The sequence below is a fragment of the Mustelus asterias genome, chromosome 28, assembly GCF_964213995.1.
Source record: "Mustelus asterias chromosome 28, sMusAst1.hap1.1, whole genome shotgun sequence".
Lineage (NCBI taxonomy): Eukaryota > Metazoa > Chordata > Chondrichthyes > Carcharhiniformes > Triakidae > Mustelus > Mustelus asterias.
This window is the reverse complement of record NC_135828.1, coordinates 22684816-22708607: the sequence shown is the minus strand read 5'-3', so window position 1 is coordinate 22708607 and position 23792 is coordinate 22684816. Positions and strand designations below refer to the sequence as shown.

The following is a 23792-nucleotide window of genomic DNA, read 5'->3' as shown; positions in this document are numbered from 1 at the left end:
GCAGTCCAAAAGACATGCTGGTTAGGTGCACTGGTCGTGCTAAATTCTCCCTCACTGTAACCGAACAGGCGCCGGAGTGTGGCGACTGGGGGATTTTCACAGTAACTATGATCATCTTGCTGGTGCCAGTACAGAGCGAGACTGCGGATAGTTGGGAACCTGTCTCGGGGGCAGGGAATTCAGATGGTGTTCGTAAAGCAGAAGTGGAAATGAATAGGGTTGGGAAGCATTTTCTGATCAGGGCCAGTGTGATCTCCTGGACTCGTTTCGATCGCCTCAGGGGGTCGGAGAGGAATTTCCCAGATTTTTTTTCCCCCATATTGGCCCTGGGGTTTTCGCCTCTCCCTGGAGATCACATGGTCTGGAATGGGGGGGTGGGGGTGAGTTAATAGGTTGTGATGAACAAAGCATCGTAGCTGTGAGGGACAGCTCGGTGGATAGGATATTAGGATGTAGATAGGCTGGAAAATTGGGCGGGGATCCTGGATTCAGGATTCAATCCTGGACCGGGGAGCGGCGCGGGCTTGGAGGGCCGAAGGGCCTGTTCCTGTGCTGTATTGTTCTTTGTTACTTCATTGCAGTGTTAACGTAAGCCTACTTGTGACACTAATATATAAACTTTAAATCCAGGGCTCAGTGCAGAATAAGTTGACATCACCACGTTCAATTTTCAAGACTCTAATACTAGATTCAAGGAATCCAAGCGAACACAGTTTCCGAGTTAAACTGCTACTGGATAGGTTTAACAAAAAAGCACAGACTGGAAGCCCCTTCTTAATCTGGGATATCCAATTCAACTCGTGATCTTTGCCCTGTGCCTTGTGTTTTGGCAAGTTGAATGTGTCGAACAGAAAGCTCAAACTACTGGAAATTTCCCAGGGAGAAACAAACAACAGACATACAAATCGCTTTTTTACCATAAAAACTACTCTACGATCAACGCCATCTGCTAACAACTATCTGGGGTTTACTTAATACTCCGAGCCGTGCATAACTTGTCTTGATAACTTCAATATTTAAATAAACATCTTCAAAATGCTGTACGAATGGGATGTAAAGTGACTAACCGGATGCTCAAACTTTCTGTGCTGTAATAGATTTGATGGGGTTAAACGAAGATTCAAGTCTGAGGCAAATATTATCCAATAACATAAATGAGGAAGAACAGAATAATTCATAACCATGATATTCGCAAAAGGATGACTTATAGGGCAGCACGGTGGCACAGTGGTTAGCACTGCTGCCTCAGTGCCAGGGACCTGGGTTCGATTCCTGGCCTGGGTCACTGTCCGTGTGGAAGCTGCACATTCTCCGTGTCTACGCGGGTTTCCTCCGGGTGCTCCAGTTTCCCCTCTCAGTCCGAAAGACGTGCTGGTTAGGTGCATTGGCCATGCTAAATTCTCCCTCAGTGTACCCGAACAGGCACCAGAGTGTGGCGACTCGGGGATTTTCACAGTAACTTCATCGCAGTGTTAACGTAAGCCTACTTGTGAGACTAATAAATTAGAGAGAGGTTAAACCTGGAGAGCATGACCTTGAACTTCTGGAAGTTCGTTCAGAATCAGCTCATTGAGGTGAAAGCACAACTTCCTAATCGCTGACCTAATAAAGCGGAGACCTTTGGAGTCATTACTGGGGGACTTTCGCCAATTTAATTCGTAATTTTGAAGCAATGTCCACACTAATGAGCTATAAAGCCTTCCTACTGCTCACAAACAAACCATTAAGCTGCATAATACATAGATAAGACAAAAAAAACATAGGGGCAAAAATGTAGACCGGTGAATCACTGCTGGGAATTGTTCAGACATGTTTGGCCTCAGTGGCTTAGAAAGAGGTGGAGTGGGATCGGAAATAAAATTCTTTTACATCCTGGGCGATGTGCCTTCAGGCTGTAACCTGGGCTGAAGGCAGGATGTAACTATCAAGGATGTTTATAGTTATTTAGGGTTTTCTTTGAAATTTGTCTGTGTTATGAAGGCTCAATGGGTGAAAGAGATATGCCCACCTTGGGAAGCGAAGCAAAGTATTATTCTGAGCAATCTGGGGAATGGTGTTTTAGTTCATTATCGGCCCACCTTAGTGAGTGACAAGAAGCAATGCACCTTGTTAAATGAACAGCATCATAAAAGTACAGTTCTGGGGGAAAGAGTTGGAGATTCTTACATGTGCTTTCTTGCGCAGCAAAAATTTATTCTCGACTTCGTGCTCAGCCCCTTTCTCGGTGCCCTCGGGTACGGTGTTAACAGGAGATTTTGACATCAGGGCTTCGAACGACTTCACAGGATTGTTGACAGGGATCTCTGGCTCTTTTGTGGACTGTGATCGGGGATGTAGCCACTGCCCTAAATCAGCCTTCTGCTGCTCTGCACTGTGCTTGCTCGGCTGGCCTGTCTGCACGCCATTCTTGTCTCTCCCCGTTTGCTTGAGTAGCCACTCGTTGACTGCCTCCTTTTCACAGCTCCGGCCGCACACGCACTCTGAGAAGCTGCTGCACTGCTCGTTGGCTTTACACACGTCTGCAACTCGGATTGGCAATGGTGGCGGAAGGCAGCGGGAGCTGTTTGCCGAAGCTGGCGACGGCTTCTTGGCATTGTGGTGCTCATTCAGGCACTTCAGCTTGCCAAGGTTTTCAATCTCTATGGCTTTGGGCTGAACGCCACAGCAACTATTACAGGATTCACCCTTGCTTAGATTCAGAAGCCACTCGCTGGTACTGTACTTCTCTCGGAAAGGCTGAGTTATGGATTTCCATTTGTCTTCATTGATGCCCTCACTAGCTGCTTTTTCAGAATGTGTGTTCTTCGCTTCAGTGATTGGGCTTGCTTCTTCCTCTTCTTGGTCCACAACCTCCATGTCAAATTCCTCTATAAGCTCAAAGGTGGAAGAACTATCGGATGACTCAGTACGCTGGCGTGGAGGGGTCTCCTTGGTGGGACTGGATTTCTGCTTCTCAGAAAGTAGCCAGTGCTCGAGACCCTGACGATGACCCCAGGCCTGCAATTTGTAGTAATTCACATCGGCTGGATCCTCATTGGCGGGACTGGGGCGTTGCTGTGGAGTGATCTTCTCAGTTACGTCACGGTTCTGCTTGCTGGTGAGCAGCCAGTGCTCAAGGCCCTGCCGATGACCCCAGGCCTGCATCCTGTAGTAGTTGGGATCTTTTGGGCTCAGGTTACTGCTAGTGGCGGTTTGGGTGCATTGTTGAGCAGCAACGTTCTCAGCCGGGTGACACCTTCGTTTGCTGGGAAGCAGCCAGTTCTCAAGGCCCTGTTGACGCCCCCAGGCTGACAATTTGTAGGAGTCCGAATCTTTTGCACCGGGAGCTGGTGGCGATCCCTGTGGAAAAATTCAATATTGCGGTCAATTTCAGATATCTCCTTTGCAGAATACCATCCGGACCTCAGCACTGAATCCCAACATTAATCCACTTCAGAGATCCACACACGAAGAATAGAACTCCAGATATATATGTGCACTACCAGTATATTACCCCTGAACCATCTTCCATATATCTCGAGGGGTTGCCTCCTATAGCAGGCTTAGAGCTCCAGTTAGGCTGAGCTCATTGCAAGTCTAGAGGAAAACCTACTCAGCTTCAGGTGAAGGTCCACAACCAGGATCAACAGCAGCTCATAAAAATAACACGCCTAACGTCCACTCTGCATTATAAACAGGGACAATTCACCTTGCAGACCACTCACTCAGAGGACGGACATTAAGGCTCAGTTACACAGGCCTTCCCCCACCATTTTACATCAGTAAGCGAAACATCGTCACTCACTTGTTGTCCATGACATCTTTTGTCAAATCTCTTGAACTCCCACCTGGCATATTTTGCTCCAACCCCCTCTCCAACTATATAACCCATCACATTTCTACCCTTCCTCAGCTCTGAAGAAGTCATACAGGCTTAATTCTGTTCCTCTCTACACGGATACTGCCAAGACTGGAGGTTTTTTTCCAGCATTTTATTTTTAGTATGATTTCTCTAATCAGTTTAAAACAATCTAATAATGAGCATTATAATAAATTGCCCTGCTAATTAATGATTAGATGGACCAGAGTTCAAGGGTGTATCACTTAATGAGAACCCATGTGTAAGCAAAAGTATTTGCGTAATAATGTACTTTAACATCGAAAGCATCTGATCCCACTTTATTTTACTGATAAACATTCTGCACTTTTAAAAAGACAGCGAGTCTTGCAAATTTACACCAAGTTAAATCCAGCTTCAGCTGTAAATGCACTAAAAATTAAAGGACATTAACTGATATTTCTCAGCATTCCAACTTAAACACTAGAAGCAAACAGTTGCATCTTTGATTTAAAGTTGGTCAGCTTTTTAGGTCACCCCTGGATTGGAAGCAATACAAAACCTCCTCTATTTCTCACATCTCCTTAACCCTCTAACTTTATTATTTTAATGCGAGTGGGTGAAGCACTGAACAGGGGACACAAGAACATCTAATCAAATCTTGCCTTGTATCAAATTTTTGGACCACTGATTAAGAGCCACACACTATGTTTTCATTGCAGTATGATTCACAGCGCCAATGCAATAGACAGGGGGACTAGCAGGGTAAATACATGGGGTTATGGGGATAGGGCCTGGGTGGGATCGTTGTCGGTGCAGGCTCGATGGGCCAAATGGCACTGTAGGAATTCTATGTTCAGTGACCCACCAGAAAAATTCACAATGCTGAACAGAAATACAAATGGATTCTTTCACTCAGGTGTAAAAATGAGCCCAGAGTGTGGATTATATAGAATTATAGCAAAACATAAAGCACAAACAGTTCCATGAATGTCACATCATGTCTGCACACACTGATAAATCAAATCGGTGCTATCTGCGACAAGAAGGGGCAAACTTATTTTGGTACAATGCAAAGCTCTTAATTCATCATCTCAAGTTGCTCCTAACAGGACAGACACGTGACAAGCAGGAGTAGTGAGTTTATTTAGTAATAGAGAGAACACTAATCGACTGCTTCAGCCTAAATGGGGAATGATCATCATCAGTACTCAGAATTGACAGTTCCAGGAAGTCTATCGATACTTACCTGGCTGGACTGTTTCAGCAGACATTCTTGTAGGTTCAAGATTGGCATCCGCGCAGGGGGAGGAGGACTACGCAGAAAGTCAGCAAAAGGGCATTCCTTCACATTGGAGAATGATTTCTGTTAAGAAGAAAGGTAACATTATAGCTACCACATTACAGCAGCAGTACACACAGCATGGTATGGCCCAATGCTCCAGGCTGTCACACCTGCAGCATGCTGCACAAATGCAGAGGGGGAAAAAACAGCGCCATGGCCAACACAATGGGACATCAAAATCCCTGGTCATTTACCATGTGAGCAGAATAGAAACGCAATACTTCTCAAGGCGAGACCTACACCCAAGTGAATGAAATTCACAATATACTCAGTCTACAGTATACCCATTACCAAATCATACAATCCCTACAGTGCAGGAGGCTGTTCTGCCCGTCAAGCCTGCACCGACAGCAATCCCACCCAGGCCCCCTATCCCCATTGCCCAACTTATTTACCCTGTTAATCCCCCTGACACTAAGGGGCAATTTAACATGGCCAATCAACCTAACCTAACCTGCACATCTTTGGAGTGAGGGAGGAAACCGGAGCACCCGGGAGGAAACCCACGCAGACACAGGGAGAACACGTGCAAGCTCCACACAGACAGTCAACCGAGGCTGGAATTGAACCCGGGTCCCTGGAGCTGTGAGGCAGTAGTGCTAACCACTGTGCCACCGTGTCGCCCTCAATATACTCAAATGAGGGAAGAACATATCACAGCCCTACGGTTACAGCTGAAGATCAGTTGTTGTATTGTTCTATATTTTACATGCAAGCTTAGATATAAAAAGCCACAATTCATATGTGAAAGCGTTTACATATTCTGCTCTATGCAACAGCAATATCTGCTTAATTCCAGAACAGTAATACTGTACATATCATCAAGGCCAATGAGCTTCAAAGAGCTAACACTTAAAGATCAAAATCACAACTGAAAAAAAGACCAAAACTAGGGAGCTTTTGACATGAAACTCAGCAAATAAATTCATTGTTCAGATTGTCTAGGTGGCACAGTGATTAGCACTGCTGCCTCACAGCTCCATGGACCCAGGTTCGATTTCTGGCTGGGGTCACAGTCTGTGTGGAGTTTGCGCGTTCTCCCCGTATCTGCGTGGGTTTCCTCCCACACCCCCAAAGATGCACAGATTAGGTTGACTGGCCATGCTACATTGCCCTTTAGTGTCCCGGGATGTGTAGGTTAGGGGGATTAGCGGGGTGAATGTGGGGATAGGGCCTGGGGCGGGATTGTTGTTGGTGCAGACTCGACGGGCCGAACGGCCTCCTTCTGCACTGTAGGGATTTTAATGATTTCTATGATAATATGCGTACTCATTATGAACTATTACAAAAGCAGCCGAAACTTTGGAAAACTCGCCACATCTGGTTTAAATTGGCACATTGAACTTTCCACACATTCAGCAACAGTACAGGTAATGGAAGCTTAAAGTGTGGCCCTTTTGGAGCTACAAATTGCAGAAGTGAAATGTTTTCTCAATAGCCTGATTTTACACTCCTATCCTGCTGGAATTTCTTCAATTCCTGTACATTCTCAGTACTGTGTGATCTTCATGCAACTATTGACACCGTTAGTAGCTTGTATATTTTTCTAGCGAGCGGTGAAGCACATCAGGTTCAACAAAATCAGTTCACTTTCAACTGCAAGGGACATGACAAGACACTTCTTAAAAAGTCTTACTGTTGTCAGCAGTGGTACCAAGCAATAATCCAAGTCAGCTGCCATGGTGCAAGGGCTCTTGTACTCAGTCTCTGAAACCTGCGTACAGACCAGAAAGAATTTTTAGGGCTCCTGTAATCAGGCAGCCAACATACACAGAGTCCTACTCGCCCCAATTACCAACTACATTTGCCCGCATTAGCACTCGCTTGATGCAAGTGCGTACTCATTTGCCGTCCTAAAACTTTGTTAGTTACCCTTCTTATTTCAAAGCAGGGGCCTAAATTTAGTCCAAAAATAAAAGAATGACCTTTTTTCAGAGGGAGAAACTGTTATTTCTTATCTAGATTTCAAATCGAAGGCAATTTCCACAAGCCTCCCATCAATCTTTCTATGGCAGTAAGGAAATGGTGACCATGCCAAACCCTGCTTTGGTCACTAAAGCAGTTTACCTGGGACATCGCTGATCGCTCTGGGTTAGCTGCATTACTGAAGGAGCACAGCTAAGAATAATCACCCACTGAAACATTTTAACAGGAGGAATGGAGTGCAGAGTGTAGCAATATCAGAACTGAACCAACACTGCTGCATCACAGCACCAGGGACCCACGTTCAATTCCGGCCTTGGGTCACTCTCTGTATCGAGTCTGCACGTTCTCTGCGTGGGTTTCTTACGGATCTCGTTTCCCCCCCACAGTCCGAAAGACGTGCTGGTTAGGTTGATTGGCCATGGTTAGTTGCCCCTTAGTGTCAGGTGTAAATACATGGGTTACAGGGATTGGGCCTGGGTGGAATTGTTGTTGGAGCAAGCTCAATGGGCCGAATGATCTCCTTCTATACTACAGGGATAATATGGTTCTAGAATTGCACAACTTAAAGCTGCAAAGTTGAACTTGGTTACTCAACATTATTGTAAATGTCATATTTAGATTAAATCCAAGGCCCCATCTAAACAGTTACACCGCCCATCATCAGTGAAGCAACCTTCATAATGGCCATAAGGGAAACTGGCCAATGCAGAGAATTACCATGTTCCAAATGAGATGTCCTCAATCATTCAGCATACACTGATCGGCAGCAGATAAAGAGTCTTTTCTCATTGTCATACCACCCTTCCAGTAATAAACAAGAACTCGGATTGCTCGGTGCCATAAATCCTTTGAAAAATAAACCTTTGTTGAACCAACAGACTGGTTAAGATTCTTACCGGTGTTTTGATGGCCCCAAAGCTTGTAATGGCTTGGCGGAGTGTTGGGACATCAGCCTCAAAGTTCATGGTCGGAGATTCTTCCGGTTTCAGAGTCAGGCTCTTCAATCTGGAATGGGACATGTGCTAAATCAGTAACAGGCTGTGTTGCTTGCCTATTTATTTAATTGCTGAGGGAAAGCTGCGGAAACATTTAACACAAGCAGGCCATTCTATATTTTAAAAAAAAGAAAAATCACAGCAGATGCTGGAAATCTAAAATAAACATGGAAGGAAAATGCTGGAAGTATTCAGCAAGTCAGGCAACGGAGGAGGAGAGAAATAAAGGCTAATTTTTCAAGTCGATGGCCTTTCATCAGAAATGGAAACACAATTAATCTCCTTGCCTCAATTCATTTGCTGCTTTCCTTTCCTCCTTCAGTCACCACACTCCAAGAGAGCATCGACTCCCATTGTAGGATTCATAGTCATGTTTGGCTCGGGGATTTTCACAATAACTTCATTGCAGTCTTAATGTAAGAATCTCTTCTGCCATCTTTCCTTTCCGTGTCACATACTTTTCTCTGCCTCTGTACAAAACTTGCTTAAAACCTGCTACATCTTTACTCAGAATCATAGAATCGTACAGAGCAGAAGAAGCCCTCCGGCCCATCAAGTCTGTACTGAGAAACATCTTACCTCCCACCTGATCCCATTTACCAGCACTTGGCCCATAGCCTTGAATATTATGATGTGCCAAGTGCTCGTCCAGGTACTTTTTAAAGGTTGTGAGGCAACCCGACTCTACCACCCTTCCAGGCAGCGCATTCCAGAGAAGTACCCTAGCACAGATGGGTTAAGCTCTTAAGTTTAAAGTATGTTATTAATGTCACAAGTAGGCTTACATTAACACTGCAATGAAGTTACTGTGAAAATTCTCCAGTTGCCACACTCCGGCTCCTGTTCGGGTAGACTGAGGGAGAATTTAGCATGGCCAATACACCTAACCAGCACGTCTTCAGACTGTGGGAGGAAACCCAGCAGACTCCACGCAGTCACCCAAGCTGGGATTCGAACCAAGGTCCCTGGCATGATGAGGCAGTGGTGCTAACCAATGTGCCACCCCTAATGACAGAAAGGGTAATAGTACAAGGCAAGAAATGTTATGTTAATGGGACAACCCAAGAAACAAAAGAGATATCTTGAGGCAGTATAAATGCCAGAATCATTACCAATTGCAACTGGCCGGGGCGGGGGTGGGGGGGCATGTTGTCAAAGGTTTTTGTCTTGTCTTGCATCCAAGACAGAACTACAAGAATACCAAATTTCAAAACCTGTCCTGATGAGTACAAGAGGAAAAGCTTCAACAGCATGTCTTTTTTCAGCAAAATCAAATGGCCATTTTAAACGTTCCTCCTTTTGGGGGTACTTCTATTTACATGAAGATCACTGCAGGTTAGGACAGTGGCAGCTATCCCAACTCCCATATGACCCGACTTTGGTAACACTGCTGCTGTTTCTAACGCAGAAGCAGATTCCTAACTCCAAAAATCTTTAATTTGAATGAAGCATTATTTGCCACCGAGTCCGACACCTTCCTAATCAGTCGCAGAATCCCACACCTTTGCTACCCAGCCGTACACAGCTATGCACTGAACAAAGTGTGCCTACTAGTTACAGACCAAGAGCCATTCGTTACATACAGGTCGAGTATCATTTAGCCACAAGTCCGAAAGCCAAACATATCCAAAAACAGCACTTTTTTTTTTAAACCTTATCGATCTTTAGTATAGGAAGTCTAGTTGTTTGTATGCACTGTTTACCTTGTGGATTTTATGGTGAACATGTCAAAATGAAACATCTTAGATGCATCTTACTTTTCTGGACATTTTATTTACTTTAGACTATAGCTATCCCAGGATTAGGCTATTGTATTGTACGTTTATACACGGTGTCCTAAAATCAAAATTATTTGAAGTCTGAAATATAATTAGCTCCAAAGGCTTTGGATGAAGAATACTCGATCTGTATATCACAGGCACAAAGTAAAGGACTTTAAGGATTTCAGCTGAAGTTACTCTGCAACTTAATTTTGATTTCAAGTTCATAACATATAGCGACAATGAGTTCTTAAAAAAGCCACAATTTGGAGCGTGGCAGCTCTCACCTCTCCAGGCAGGTTATAATTTGATCAGTTGGAAGGTTACTCTGGGGATGTTCCAATTGGTGAACAAGGCAGTTGAACTGACCCAGCAGCTGTGGGGAAATAAAAATTGCATTTATATGATGTGCCAAGTGCTCGTCCAGGTACTTTTTAAAGGTTGTGAGGCACAGCTCAAAAAGTCTCTGCGCATTTCAATTATTCTTGCCCATGTTTAAAGCTGGCAGCCATTCTGCGGGGGCAGCAACCTACATATAATAGGGAGATTAGTTACTCGTTTAAGAAGGAATCGCGAACAAGAGGTGCAGCAGAGATTAAAGGTGTACAAAGTTGTAAAGAGGTTGCAGAAATAGGGCGCAATTAAATCTTGGAAGAAATTAAGACAAGGATCTAAAGTTAAACATTTGAGGGGGAGGGACTGGGAGTTGGTGTTTTGGGACAGGCAGTGTCTATGGGGCATTATAAAAGTGAAGATAAAGATTTTAGTGGCAGAGGGGCAGAAACAGGTTGACGGCAGACAATGTTGCGCAAATAGGCAATGAAAACAAAACACTGGCTGTTTCAGTCCGGAGATAACTAGCTCTAGATTTTAGCTTATACATTGGTTTAGTTCATCTCCAACAAAGCTGCACTTGTGAGCAGGATTGTTACAAAATTTATCAACACATAATTATCAACTCATTCACAAAAATCTCACAACAAACACGCGAGCATTGCATCGTCCTTTTAAATGGAATGCAGAGCCAAAGTTCCTAAAATGTTGCTTTTCTATTTTAAGACCAACTTCTAGAATTGTTACTTTAATGGCACAATCATTCCCTTACCCAGTAAAGCTGCTGAATCTGTTGCTGCAGGGCTTCTTCCTTCAGCTGTTGCACTAGGTCGATCTGTTCCAAGAGATAAACCTCTCGACTCCGCAGGCACTCTAAGTGACGGCTGATACAGCTGTGAATTTGAAATTTTACCTACAAAAGACCAAGGAACTAATCAATGGCATTTCATATACAAGAAATGACATGCTACAATGAATTTTAAAAATCTACAGGCTGCAGTATTAACAAAACTTTCATTTTACTTAAAGCCTGAGTGTTCTCACCCAGCACTCAACATGGTCCAAAGAACAGCTTACCTCCTTACTGTTTGCTTTTATCTCCTGTTCAGCTTTAATGATACTGCTAATGGCCGTCTCCAAATCTCGTTTGGCCTGGGTGCAATTCATTATCAAATCCTTTGGTTGGCAGTTTGTACTTTCCCCACCCTGGTTGCGTGTTGGATTCATCTTGGTCTCTGCTGAAAAAGAAGTTGTTAAGATAAACACAGCCATGGAATGTCAATGCAATGCAAGATTAGCAGGTTGTCACACTCCCAACGCCCAAGAAATGTCAGTAACTTAAAAGCAGCTCAATGTAAGGTATACCAACTACTGACTGCTCAACTCAGGCTGATTTTACATTACATTAGTTCACTTAACAGCCTAACCTCTGACCAACATTCCAGAGAGCACCATTTTAGATTCAGATCCTCAGAGCACTTGGCCCTTCCACCACATATACAAAGTAAAGTCTTTATTGATTATTTTAAATTATATCAGAGCTCTTCTGATGTTGTGCCTGGTGACTCAGGTTATGCTTTTGCAGAGGAGGGAGAATTTAAGTGTACAGCTGGGGAAGGAAGGATGTAAACATCTCCCATGGAGGCTCGACAATCACCAAGCAGGAGTGTTCCCTTCCCGTAGGGGAACACTTCAGGAGTCACGGGCATTCGGCCTCTGATCTTCGGGTAAGCGTTCTCCAAGGCGGCCTTCACGACACACAACAACGCAGAGTCGCTGAGCAGAAACCGATAGCCAAGTTCTGCACACATGAGGACGGCCTCAACCAGGATCTTGGGTTCATGTCACACTATCTGTAACCCCACGACTTGCCTGGGCTTGCAAAATCTCTCTAACTGTCCTGGCTGGAGACAATTCACATCTCTTTAACCTGTGCTTAACGCTCTCTTCACTCACATTGTTTGCACCTGTAAGCCTTGATTACCTGTTAAGACTCGCATTCCAACCATTATCTTGTAATTGAGTTTGTGTCTATATATGCCCCGTTTGTGAAACAAATCCTGCACTCACCTGATGAAGGGACAGCGCTCCGAAAGCTCGTGCTACCAAATAAACCTGTTGGACTTTAACCTGGTGCTGAGAGACTATTTACTGTGCCTACCCCTATCCAACACTGGCAACTCCACATCATGTCCACCCCATGAAGATAGAATGTTAACAAACTGTATTTAATATAGTTAAGCAAAACCTATTGGCAAACTACTTTAAATTCAAGTATGGTTCAAATTTATCTTGACATTTTTGGCCGGTGTCGAAACAATAAACCCAGTGGCCTTTTTCTGTGCAGTAAACTGTGATTCTATGAATATGGCACACCCTTCCCAAGGCGGCAACTGTCCCAACTATTTTAGCTTCAACTTCTAAATTTTTTATTTATGACAAAACCGTTTTCAGGGAAATTATCCAAGTTGATCCTGGTGTTTGGGTAAGTTTAATTGTTCTAAGTGGCACGGTGGCACAGTGGGTTAGCACTGCTGCCTCACAGCACCAGGGATCCAGGTTCAATTCCCGGCTTGGGTCACTGTCTGTGCGGAGTTTGCACATTCTCCCCGTGTCTGCGTGGGTTTCCTCCGGGTGCTCCGGTTTCCTCCCCCCTCCAAAAGATGTACAGGTTAGGTGCATTGGCCATGCTAAATTCTCCCTCAGTGTACCCGAACAGGCGCTGGACTGTGGCGACTAGGGGATTTTCACAGCAACTTCATTACAGTGTGAATGTAAGCCTACTTGTGACTAATAAATAAACTTTAAAGGCATATTACACAAAGTGGTCAGTTTTAGCGGAAGGAGGACAATGGCAGTTAAAAGAATTTTGCTTGTTGGGTCGATTTTTACCCTGCGTGCTCTCACGTCCCGGTGGTCCTCACTGGCAGGTTTTCTACCTTTGCACTTGCCCTGCTGGGTCCCTGCTGCATCAACTACAATTTTCTGGATTTATGAAAATATAATTTGACAAAAGCAGGAGGAATTTGCATGGGACACAAAAATGAGAGGTCAAGTTGTTTGCACAAGCCAGACCAGACCAGACCTCACTCTGTACAGTTCAGTGCGAGGCTGCAAAACACACTGCTGATAACGCCCCAATTGTCACAAAACAAAAGGACTGCAGGAAGTGCAACATTTCCAGGAAGTTCGAGTTGCATTCAGCAGTTTCAATGTATACAATCAATTCAGAAAAGCTTTGGATAGCCCACATTATACAGTTTCTTCAATAGAACAGATGGGTAGACAAAGAACAGGCAACTTGACAGTATTCAATCCAGATCTAAAGAGATGAGGAGGAGTACCTGAATGCGAGTAGCAGCTACTTTGGAAATGCATGGAGCCAAAATGAGGCTCATGTGAATTCATGTGAATAGTTTTCATTGATCTGGACCTTTAGAGATGTCACCAGCATCACAAGTAGTTTTACAATTTTTATTTTGGTGTAAATACTTTTCTTTTTGTGTAAATTTATTTTCTTTTGAGACAAACACAAATCCAGATTTCATGCAACAACAATTTAGAGCATTTCCATGAGAAATTCAAATGTTTTAGGACAGTCATTGGAATTTTGTTTTTCAAAGAATTTGATTTACAGCTACAGGAAGGAAAGGAAAATGTGGGCCCCTAATTCTGGACATTTAATAAACAGCTGAATTTACTCTGGAAAGATGATATTACTGTTATTCTAAAGACAGAGATCTAAAGGGCTGAAGCCAATGTTTTGCACCCAAACCCATCTTACAACCATTTAGGCATTTTATGCAAAGTGTTTTTCTTAAACAATAGAAAGTCACAAATTGCATACCACAGGAAAAGCTGTGGCTCAAAATACCAAATACCTTAAAATTTTCCATGTGCATGTCTGGAATTTAAAACGTAAAAAGCAGCCACATAAACCCTGCCTTAAATAATCAGATCATTTTACTGTCGAGAAACTCTTCCTCACTGAGATTGAGCCTAAACTTAAACATACAAGTTATGAAGTTGATGCATGCTCTATTGTTCCAGCATGTACACTTGCAGTAAAAAAAAATATTCAAGCATTTCCTTGTTTAGCAGGCACTCCAGCATGTACACTCAGTAAAAAGTTTATTCAAGCATTTCCGTGTTTAGCAGGCTTCTTTCAAATTGGTTGATGACTTACTGTAAGTAAAGTCTTCTGTATTATATGAATGATGTCTAAACAAGGCATGCAAATTTCAAATTTTAAGGCACAGGGGTGCTGCATAAGTAGAGGATAAATAAATAGGTTTAGATATACTCAACAGCATAGGTCCATATAAGAACATAAGAAATAGGAGCAGGAGTAGGTCATCTAGCCCCTCAAGCCTGCTCCGCCATTCAATAAGATCATGGCTGATCTGATAGTGGGTTCGGTTCCACTTACCCGCCCGCTCCCCATAACCCTCAATTCCCTTAATGGTTAAAAATCTATCTATCTGTGACTTAAACACATTTAACGAGGTAGCCTCTACTTCTTCATTGGGCAGAGAATTCCAAAGATTCACTATCCTCTGGGAGAAGTTCCTCCTCAATTCTGTTCTAAATTGACTCCCCCGTATTTTGAGGCTATGCCCCCTAGTTCTTGTTTCCATTGTAAGTGGAAATAACCTCGCTGCTTCTACCCTGTCTAGCCCCTTCATTATCTTATATGTCTCTAAAAGATCTCCCCTCAACCTTCTAAACTCCAATGAGTACACAGGCCCAGTCTACTCAATCTCTCCTCCTAATCTAACCCCCTCATCTCTGGAATCAACCTGGTGAACCTTCTCTGTACCCCCTCCAAAGCTAATATATCCTTTCTTAAATAAGGGGACCAAAATTGTACACAGTACTCTAGGTGTGGCCTCACCAGTACCCTGTACAGTTGCAGCATGACCTCCCTGCTTTTATACTCCATCCCTCTCACGATAAAGGCCAACATTCCATTTGCCTTCTTGATTACCTGCTGCACCTGCAAACTGAGTTTTTGTGATTCACACACAAGGACCCCCAGGTCCCTCTGCACAGTAGCATGTTGTAATTGTTCACCATTTAAATAATAGTCCATTTTACTATTATTCCTTCCAAAGTGGATAACCTCACACTTACCAACGTTATGCTCCATCTGCCAGATCCTTGCCCACTCACTCAGCCTATCCAAATCTCTCTGCAGACTGTGTCCTCCACGCAACTTGCTTTCCCACTCATCTTTGTGTCACCCGCAAACTTTGTTACCCTACACTCAGTCCCCTCCTCCAGATCGTCTATGTATATGGTAAATAGTTGAGGCCCCAGCACCGATCCCTGCGGCACGCCATATATAATGGATTGAAAGGAATTACAAACTCTTTAGCATACAAGACTAAAACCCCTCTGGGATTCACACTGCAAATAAAAATTGAAAGGCAACTCCTAGAAGTGGAGCAAGGATATACCCAGTTCACCCAAGTATGCATACTCCTCACATAATTGACCCTTCACCCATTGCCAGTGCGGCTCAGATCATGTTATGCATGTGCATCACAAATGTTTTGTTAACAGCGCGACCTGGGTTAATGTTTACAATTCACCCAACTCTGGTCCTCTGTGATATGATCGCCCATAGGTTAGCAGTATGAAAACAAATAGTACAGCGCTGAAACTCAAGGCCTCTGCAGTAAAATTATAAACCAGCTTTAGGAGGGGTTTGGCCACGGTGGCAAAATGTTTTTTTATTCCTTCTTTGCATCTGGTGCATTTTACATCCCTTGCTCACCTCACTCGCAGCTCCCTGAAATCCACTTGACTACAAGCTGCAATATTCCATTTGTCGACTTAAATTATTTATATGAAAGAACCCTGCAAAGTGTCAGAAACATTGCTGCAAAATCGGCAGGTAGCTGTCATAAGCACAGGAGAAGCAGATTTCATCATCCAATTCAAAGACTGCAAATCTTGTAGCACAACTTTATTATATTGGACTGCATCTTGTCATCATTAATTATTCTCTCTCACTTCACTGAATACGTGGTATCGATGCGATAGGAACCTGGTACTATTCACTGACTGTTTCGAGAGTGGAAGAAAATGCAAGGGGAAAATGCGAGGTGTTACCAAGGCAAACATCTTTACAGCAGCATTTTACACCCAAGGTGAATTCCACACACCCACTGCCATTTAACCCCATCGAATTAAGTCATCCTACATCAACCCCACAAAACTTTTAAGACAAAATAATCCCCAAAAATGAAATAAAACAGGCGAAGATGGATATTAATAAAGCCTTATGTAGGTTAGGTCCACATGGAAACCAACAGTCATGGGACATCACCTTTAATTTGTCCTACAATCATATAAATGAGTTTATGGTACAAAGAAAAAAGTTTTAGAGAGAAACTGTGTGGAATTGAGGGTTTATATTAAACTGGGAGGTTTAGCTTGTAACCATTCTCCAAGGTGCCTTCTAACTCTTATTTGCAGCAATGGCTGCCAGGCCTGGCCGCCATCATCTCTCCTCAGTGCCAGGTCAATGGCTGCTCCGCCTTCACCCGAGTGGACAATCACGACCATCACTCAGCGCGCACACACCGTCACACGAACCGATTGTACCTGAGGCAGATGTCGGTGAAAGGCCTCCTCCTCGCCTACCGCCGCTATCCTCAACAACAAAACCGCAACAGGCCCGCTCCAACTGCCCGCTCAGCCGCTCCTCGGCTCTTTATATACCCCCGGCCACGTCACAGCTCCCCCCTCCCACACTGACGCGACATCAACTATCCGCCACCAGCGGCTCCTCCGGCCGCACGTACACCTGGGGGGCCGCGAGGGCGGTGCGCGACAGGCAACTGCTGCAGCATCAGAGAGGGGACCGCCAAGGGGGTGTGCGACAGGCAACTGCTGCAGCATTCAATATCTAGATAGGGGTCTGCCAGGGGGGTGTGCAACAGGTAATTGCTGCAGCATTCACTACCCAGGTAGGGGTCTGTCAGGGGGGTGTGCAACAGGCAACTGCTGCAACATTCACGTTTATTTGGCCTTTAACCTGGTGTTGTGAGACTTCTTACTGTGCTTACCCCAGTCCAACGCCGGCATCTCCACATCAGCATTCACTACACAGAGAGGGGGCCACCAAGGGGGTGTGCGACAGGCAACTGCTGCAGCATTCAATACTCAGGTAGGGGTCTGCCAGGGGTGTGCAACAGGCAACTGCTGCAGCATTCAATATATAGGTAGGGGTCTGTCAGGGAGGTGTGCAACAGGTAACTGCTGCAGCATTCACTACCCAGGTAGGGGTCTGCCAGGGTGTGCACAAAGCCCACCAAATCCCCATCTCGCACACTAACTTTACCACCAACGAAAATAGAAAATGCTGGAAAATCTCAGCGGGCCTGACAGCACCTGTGAAGAGAGAATACAGCCAACATTTCGAGTCAGAATGACCCTTTTTGGTCAGACCTGCTGAGATTTTCCAGCATTTTCTGTTTCAGATTCCAGCATCCACAGTATTTTGCTTCTGTCACTACCTTCACAGGCATAATTTGGAAAAGCACCATCTAATTTTGTTTCTCTCCAACTAGTCTTCAAAAAAAAATCCAATTAATACTTTGCTGAGCTGATAGCATTCTTTCCCGAGTTAGAAGGGTCTGGTTTTCTCCAGGATTCGACCTCTTGATCTAAGCTGACACTTAAATACATCGTCACTGATGCCAAACCTGTGACTATGTTACCTGTAAACCAAACATGGAATGAACAGAATGGACATGTGATTACTTTAGCTATTAGGAATTTCATGCAGTCACGATCTTTTGCCTATCAAAATAGGTCAAAAGTACTTTAAGGTAACCCCCCCACCCAGAATGTTACAGATAACAATGCGTCAATCTCCCAAAGGCAAATATTAAGGACTACCAAAGGTATTAAAATTGGTCTTTCAATGTCACATTTAATTCTAAACAGGCTGGAGCTATTCTGCAATGAAGTTCCCAACTGTAACAACATAAGATACTTTGTTAACAGTAATTAAAACCTGAGTCGCAAAACATTAACTTGCTTAGCCACTGGCCAGTTCTGCCTATGTTTCCTTCTTTAGGCATCTTTACTGTAATGCTGGCAAAATCTCTCTCACACACAGAATGTTAGTGAATGTTAGTTGTGGTGTAAATCATGGAAAACAAATTCTAAAAATTGGTCAGTCGGTAACCAGAGGGCATAAAATTATTACTAAAAAGGATCAGAGAAGTGGATAGAAGTTTCATTGTTGTGCAAGAATGTCCTAATGGTGGCAAAAACAGTATCCATAATAATCTTTCACAAGGTATTGGATAATAAATATTTGCAAAAGACAAAAAATGAAAGGCTTTGGGGTAAGAGCAGGAAGATTGAGAATAGTCAGATGGGTCCTCCTGGCCTGTATTTATCCCTCAATTAATATCAAACAAAACAGATCATTTAGTCATGGTAACATTGCTGTTTGAGAACCTGCTACGCGAGAATGGGCTGCTGCATTTCCTACTTTCCAACAGAGACAATAGTTCAAATATACATCAGCCAGTGCTTGGGTTATCCTGAAAGGTGCTACCTAAATGCAATTCTTCCTTCTGTGCAGTAAAGTTCCATGAAAGGAAAACAATGTGTATTTACATAGCACCATTAAAGTGGTAAAACATCCCAAGGTGCTCCATCATCGTATTATCAAACTAAAGGTGATTGAGCGATGTCATGTGGGCAGATAGCCAAAGAGCTCAGTTTTAAAAAGCATCTTGGAGGAGAAAACAGAGATCGATCGAGTTAGGCACAGAATTCAAGAGTTGAGGGCCTTGGCAGCTGAAGGCATGACCGCCAACAGTGGATAGAATGAATCTGGGGAAGCTAAGGGGGCCATTCTTCTGGATTGCCCCACATATCTTTGCGTCTTATCTATTCCTTTTCGCTATCTTTTACGTTTCAACTTATGGTCAGTCTGCGAGCTGCCGTTTTGCGGACAACTGTAAGTAACGATATGATAAAAGCAAATTACTGCGGATGCTGGAATCTGAAACCAAAAGAGAAAATGCTGGAAAATCGCAGCAGGTCTGGCAGCATCTGTATGGAGAGAAAAGAGCTGACATTTCGAGTCCAGATGTCCTTTGTCAACAAAAATAACAATATGACCCTCTCTGCCAAGGTGAAGTCCCAGTCACCAATGCTCATTGACCTGTACTGACCTCCCCCCCCCCCACCTTTCCCTGTCTAGCAAGGCCTCGATTTTAAAATTTGAACCCTTGTTTTCAAAATCTTTCATGGTCTCACCTCTGTCCTATATACCTCCTCCAATCCTACTTTCCCAAAAGACTAAGGAAATTTAGCACGTCAGCAATGGCTCTCACCAACTTTTACAGATGCACCATAGAAAGCATTCTTTCTGGTTGTATCACAGCTTGGTATGGCTCCTGCTCTGACCAAGACCGCAAGAAACTACAAAAGGTCATAAATGAAGCCCAGTCCATCATGTGAACCAGCCTCCCATCCATTGACTCTGTCGACACTTCCCGCTGCCTCGGCAAAGCAGCCAGCATAATCAAGGACCCTACGCACCTTCTTCCATCAGGAAAAAGATACAAAAGTCTGGTGTCACATACTAACCGACTCAAGAACAGCTGCTTCCCTGCTGCCATCAAACTTTTGAATGCACCTATCTCACACTACGTTGATCTCTCTCTACACCCTAGCTATGACTGTAATACTACATTCTACACTCTCTTGTTTCCTTCTCTATGAATGGTATGCTTTGTCTGTATAGCGCAAGAAACAATACTTTTCACTGCATACTTATACATGTTGACAATAATAAATCAAATCAAAGTCTGATAACCAGAGTTCAGCACTCCGGCAATTCTGGATGTCCCAAATCGCTTATCCTCCAGCTGCCTAGGTTCCAAACCATGGAAATCCTGCCCTAAGAACTCTCTTCTTGCCCAAGATGCTTCTTTAAACCTACCACTTTGAACAAGTTTTGGTCACCAGTCTTAACATCTCTTTATGTGGTTCAGTGTCAAAGTTTATTTGATAATGCTCCAGTGAAGCACCTTGAGATATTTAACTATGTTAAAGATACCATCTCAATTTAAATGATCTTAAATATGAAGCGTGGAACCAAATTCAAGGTGACCTAACTGGGAGCCTATTTCCTCACTTAATGATCTTTTTGCTTCGCCAACATACTGCTCTATCGGTATCAACTGTCGCTTTGTCCAAATCTGACAGACTATAACCAGTACGTTCAACCTGGGGAGGAGGATGAGAGGAACGGCTGGGAAAACCACAGCCAAACCGGATCCTGGTCCACATCTGATAGGCACGTCCAGCAGGGGCTTTAGGACCCCTGGCTAACTTACACCAAAGTAAGAGTTTTAACAATACCAGGTTAAAGTCCAACAGGTTTATTTGGTAGCAAATGTCATTAGCATTTGCTACCAAATGGCATTTGCTACCAAATAAACCTGTTGGACTTTAACCTGGTGTTGTTAAAACTCTTACTGTGTTTACCCCAGTCCAACGCCGGCATCTCCGTATCATAACTTACACCAAACCAAACGAGTGAGTTGCTTTCAGGTATTCTTCAACTCTGAAAGCAGATGTTAAAAATCTAAGATGAATACACCTGCACGCACATTCTCAAAAAGCATTAATAATAAATGGCTGGGCTTCTTCAACATTACACTTGGATTGGATACACTTGGACCTGGATTCAATTCCAGTCTCGGCTCACTGTCTGTGTGGTGGAATTTGCATGTTCTCCCCGTGTCTGCATGGGTTTCCTCTGGGTGCTCCAGTTTCCTCCCACAGTGCAAAGATGTGAAGATTAGGTTGATTGGCCATGATAAATTGCCCCTTAGTGTCCAAAGATGTGTAGGTTAGGGGGATTAGCCATGGTAAATGCATAGGGTTATGAGGATAGGATACGGGGACTGGGCCTGGATAAGATGTTATTTTGGAGAGCCGGTGCAGACTCGATGGACTGAATGGCCTCCTTCTGTACTGTCGAGATTCTGCGATTCTATTATTGCATTACAGAATAGGTCCCAACAAGTCGGTGCAAAATCCAACTATGTACGCAGGATATAATACCCAAGTGTACCCAACATCTTGCTGTCCCAGAGATCAGAGTTTATGGGAGTCAAACAAGGTACCCAACATGTACAGTAACTGAAATTTTCAGCGCACAAGTAAGCTTTCCCTCAATATGAAAGCAGCGTCGAGTCCAAACTAATATACTGCTGCCAGGCTAAAACAGTCCAATGTAAGCAAAGTTAAATGGGGGGTATACAGAGGATGCCCTTTATGAGCACCACTCCCAAGTATTATTTCATGTCTTTCAATCTAAAACAATCATCCCCAATCTACTTGTCTCTTCTGAAATAACACTAGACATAAATCTAAAGTGAATTCCAGCAGGCCTACCAGTACTGATGGTGCTGTGCAAGGGTTTTCCTTACACCATTTGAGACAACTACAGGTGGAACTGTTGGACTAGGTTTGGCAATCCCAGTCTTAATGTCACGCAAGGCAACGTTCTAAACTAAAGTCAAGCCATTTCACCTTTATTACCAGAAATCTTGTCATTTCAAAGCAGGATAACTTCTAGATCAGTTGGAACTCATTTTCAAATGCATCTTTCTCCAACAAAAAGCCTTTGCCTCTCTAAGGCTAGAGCCTCTTTGATTTCATTTGATTTATTGTCACATGTATTGGTATAGAGAGAAGTATTTTCCTTGCATGCTATACAAACAAAACATACTGTACATAGAGAAGGAAAGGAGTGCAGAATGTAGTGCTAGTCATAGCTAGGGTGTAGAGAAAGATCAATTTAATACGAGGTAAGTCCATTCAAAAGCCTGATGGCAGCAGGGAAGTAGCTGTTCTTGAGTTGGTTGGTACGTGTCCTCAGACTTTTGTATCTTTTTCCCAATGGGAGAAGGTGGAAGGGAGTATGTCCGGGGTGCGTGGGACCCTTGATTATGTTGGCTGCCTTTCTGAGGCAGCGGGAAATGTAGACAGTGTAAATGGATGGGAGACTTGTTTGAGTGATGGACTGGGCTTTGTTCATGATCCTTTGTAGTTCCTTGCGGTCTTGGACAGAGCAGGAGGAGCCACACCAAGCTGTGATACAACCAGAAAGCAAAAGAGAAAACGCTGGAAAATCCCAGCAGGTCTGGCAGCATCTTTTCTCTCCTTACAGATGCTGCCAGACCTGCTGAGATTTTCCAGCATTTTCTCTTTTGGTTTCAGATTCCAGCACCCGCAGTAATTTACTTTTATACTACCAGAAAGAATGCTTTCTATGGTGTATCTGTAAAAGTTGGAGAGAGTCGTAGCAGACATGCCAAATTTCCTTAGTCTCCTGAAAAAGTAGAGGCTTTCTTAATTATAGTGTCGGCATGGAAAGACCAGGACAGGTTGTTGGTGATCTGGATACCTAAAAACTTGAAGCTCTTGACCATTTCTACTTCGTCCCCATTGACACAGACAGGGGTATGTCCTCCACTACGCTTCCTGAAGTCGATGACAAGCTCCTTCATTTTGTTGACATTGAGGATCTCTATTGTCATTGCACCAGTTCACCAGATTCTACGGGCGGGATTCACCAGCCACGCTTGCCTGAAAACCGGAGACTCCCGCCGGACTTCACTGGACCTTTACATGGTCCACCTCCCCCCCACTAGAATTCCAGTGGCAGGATTGGAGAATTCCAGTCCCTATCTCATTCCTGTACTCTGTCTCGTCATTGTTTGAGATCCGACCCACTACGGCGGTGTCATCAGCAAACTTGAAAATCGAGTTGGAGGGGAATTTGGCTGCACAGTCATAGGTGTATAAGGAGTTTAGTAAGGGGCTGAGGACACAGCCTTGTGAGGCACCGGTGTTGAAGTTGATCGTGGAGGAGGTGTTGTTGCTGATTGCAGTCTGTGGGTTAGGAAGTCTCAGATCCAGTCAGAGAGAGGAGCCGAGCCCCAGGCCACGGAGTTTGGAGACGAGTTCCATAGGAATAATGGTGTTGAAGGCTGAGCTGTAGTCAATAAATAGGAGTCTGGTATAGCTGTCTTTGTCCTGCAGACTCCTGCATTAATCACATCGTTGACTGTACCCTGGAGAGAACACGCCAGCTTTGTGACTTACACTGGCACAACATGGGCTTGGGCCAACACTATTCATCAATGCCATCTGCCACTCACAAATCGGCCTTTACAACCACAACAAACAATACTTCCAGTCTTAACATCGAATTCAACAACTTCAGACGATTAGCTCTACCCCACCTCGACCCCTTTGTTTTCATTTAATTTAAAGTTTTACTGTTCTCCACCTTTTATTTCTTTGTCTTCATTTTTCTTTTGCCCCCATTCTTTCCCCCTATTTTATCTCCCCTTTCCTTACCTTTTCTGCCCCTTTTTCTTAATTTTACCTCTCTCCCACCCATATCGCACCCCCCACATCATCATCTGTCACAGCCTACCCTCTGATTTCAGCTTCTCTGCCGTTTGGCCATTCACACCTTCTATTCTCTCTATGGGCTGCCATTAGCAGCCTTTTCCCCTGGTCTCTGTGGCTATGACTCATCTTTCATTCCCTCCCCC

The 23792-nt window shown here is 44.0% G+C and overlaps 1 protein-coding gene across 4 annotated transcripts in view; it reads right to left on the bottom strand.

The window, feature by feature from the left end:
• The window catches only part of ncoa4 (nuclear receptor coactivator 4), a 42989-nt gene that overhangs the window by 6453 nt on the left and 12744 nt on the right, over positions 1-23792 (bottom strand). Inside the window, exons 1-8 of one of the 4 annotated variants that reach the window (XM_078199678.1) lie at positions 16789-16947; positions 11254-11411; positions 10949-11089; positions 10131-10219; positions 7985-8093; positions 6799-6876; positions 5067-5183; positions 2167-3339 (exon numbers count right to left, since the gene is read on the bottom strand). In XM_078199678.1, the coding sequence (XP_078055804.1) occupies positions 2167-3339; positions 5067-5183; positions 6799-6876; positions 7985-8093; positions 10131-10219; positions 10949-11089; positions 11254-11403 (1857 nt within the window). In that variant the 5' untranslated portion in view covers positions 11404-11411; positions 16789-16947. Of the gene's footprint in view, positions 1-2166; positions 3340-5066; positions 5184-6798; positions 6877-7984; positions 8094-10130; positions 10220-10948; positions 11090-11253; positions 11415-16788; positions 16948-23792 lie in introns of those variants that run through there. The other 3 variants (XM_078199680.1, XM_078199681.1, XM_078199682.1) reach the window with 3 other exon arrangements.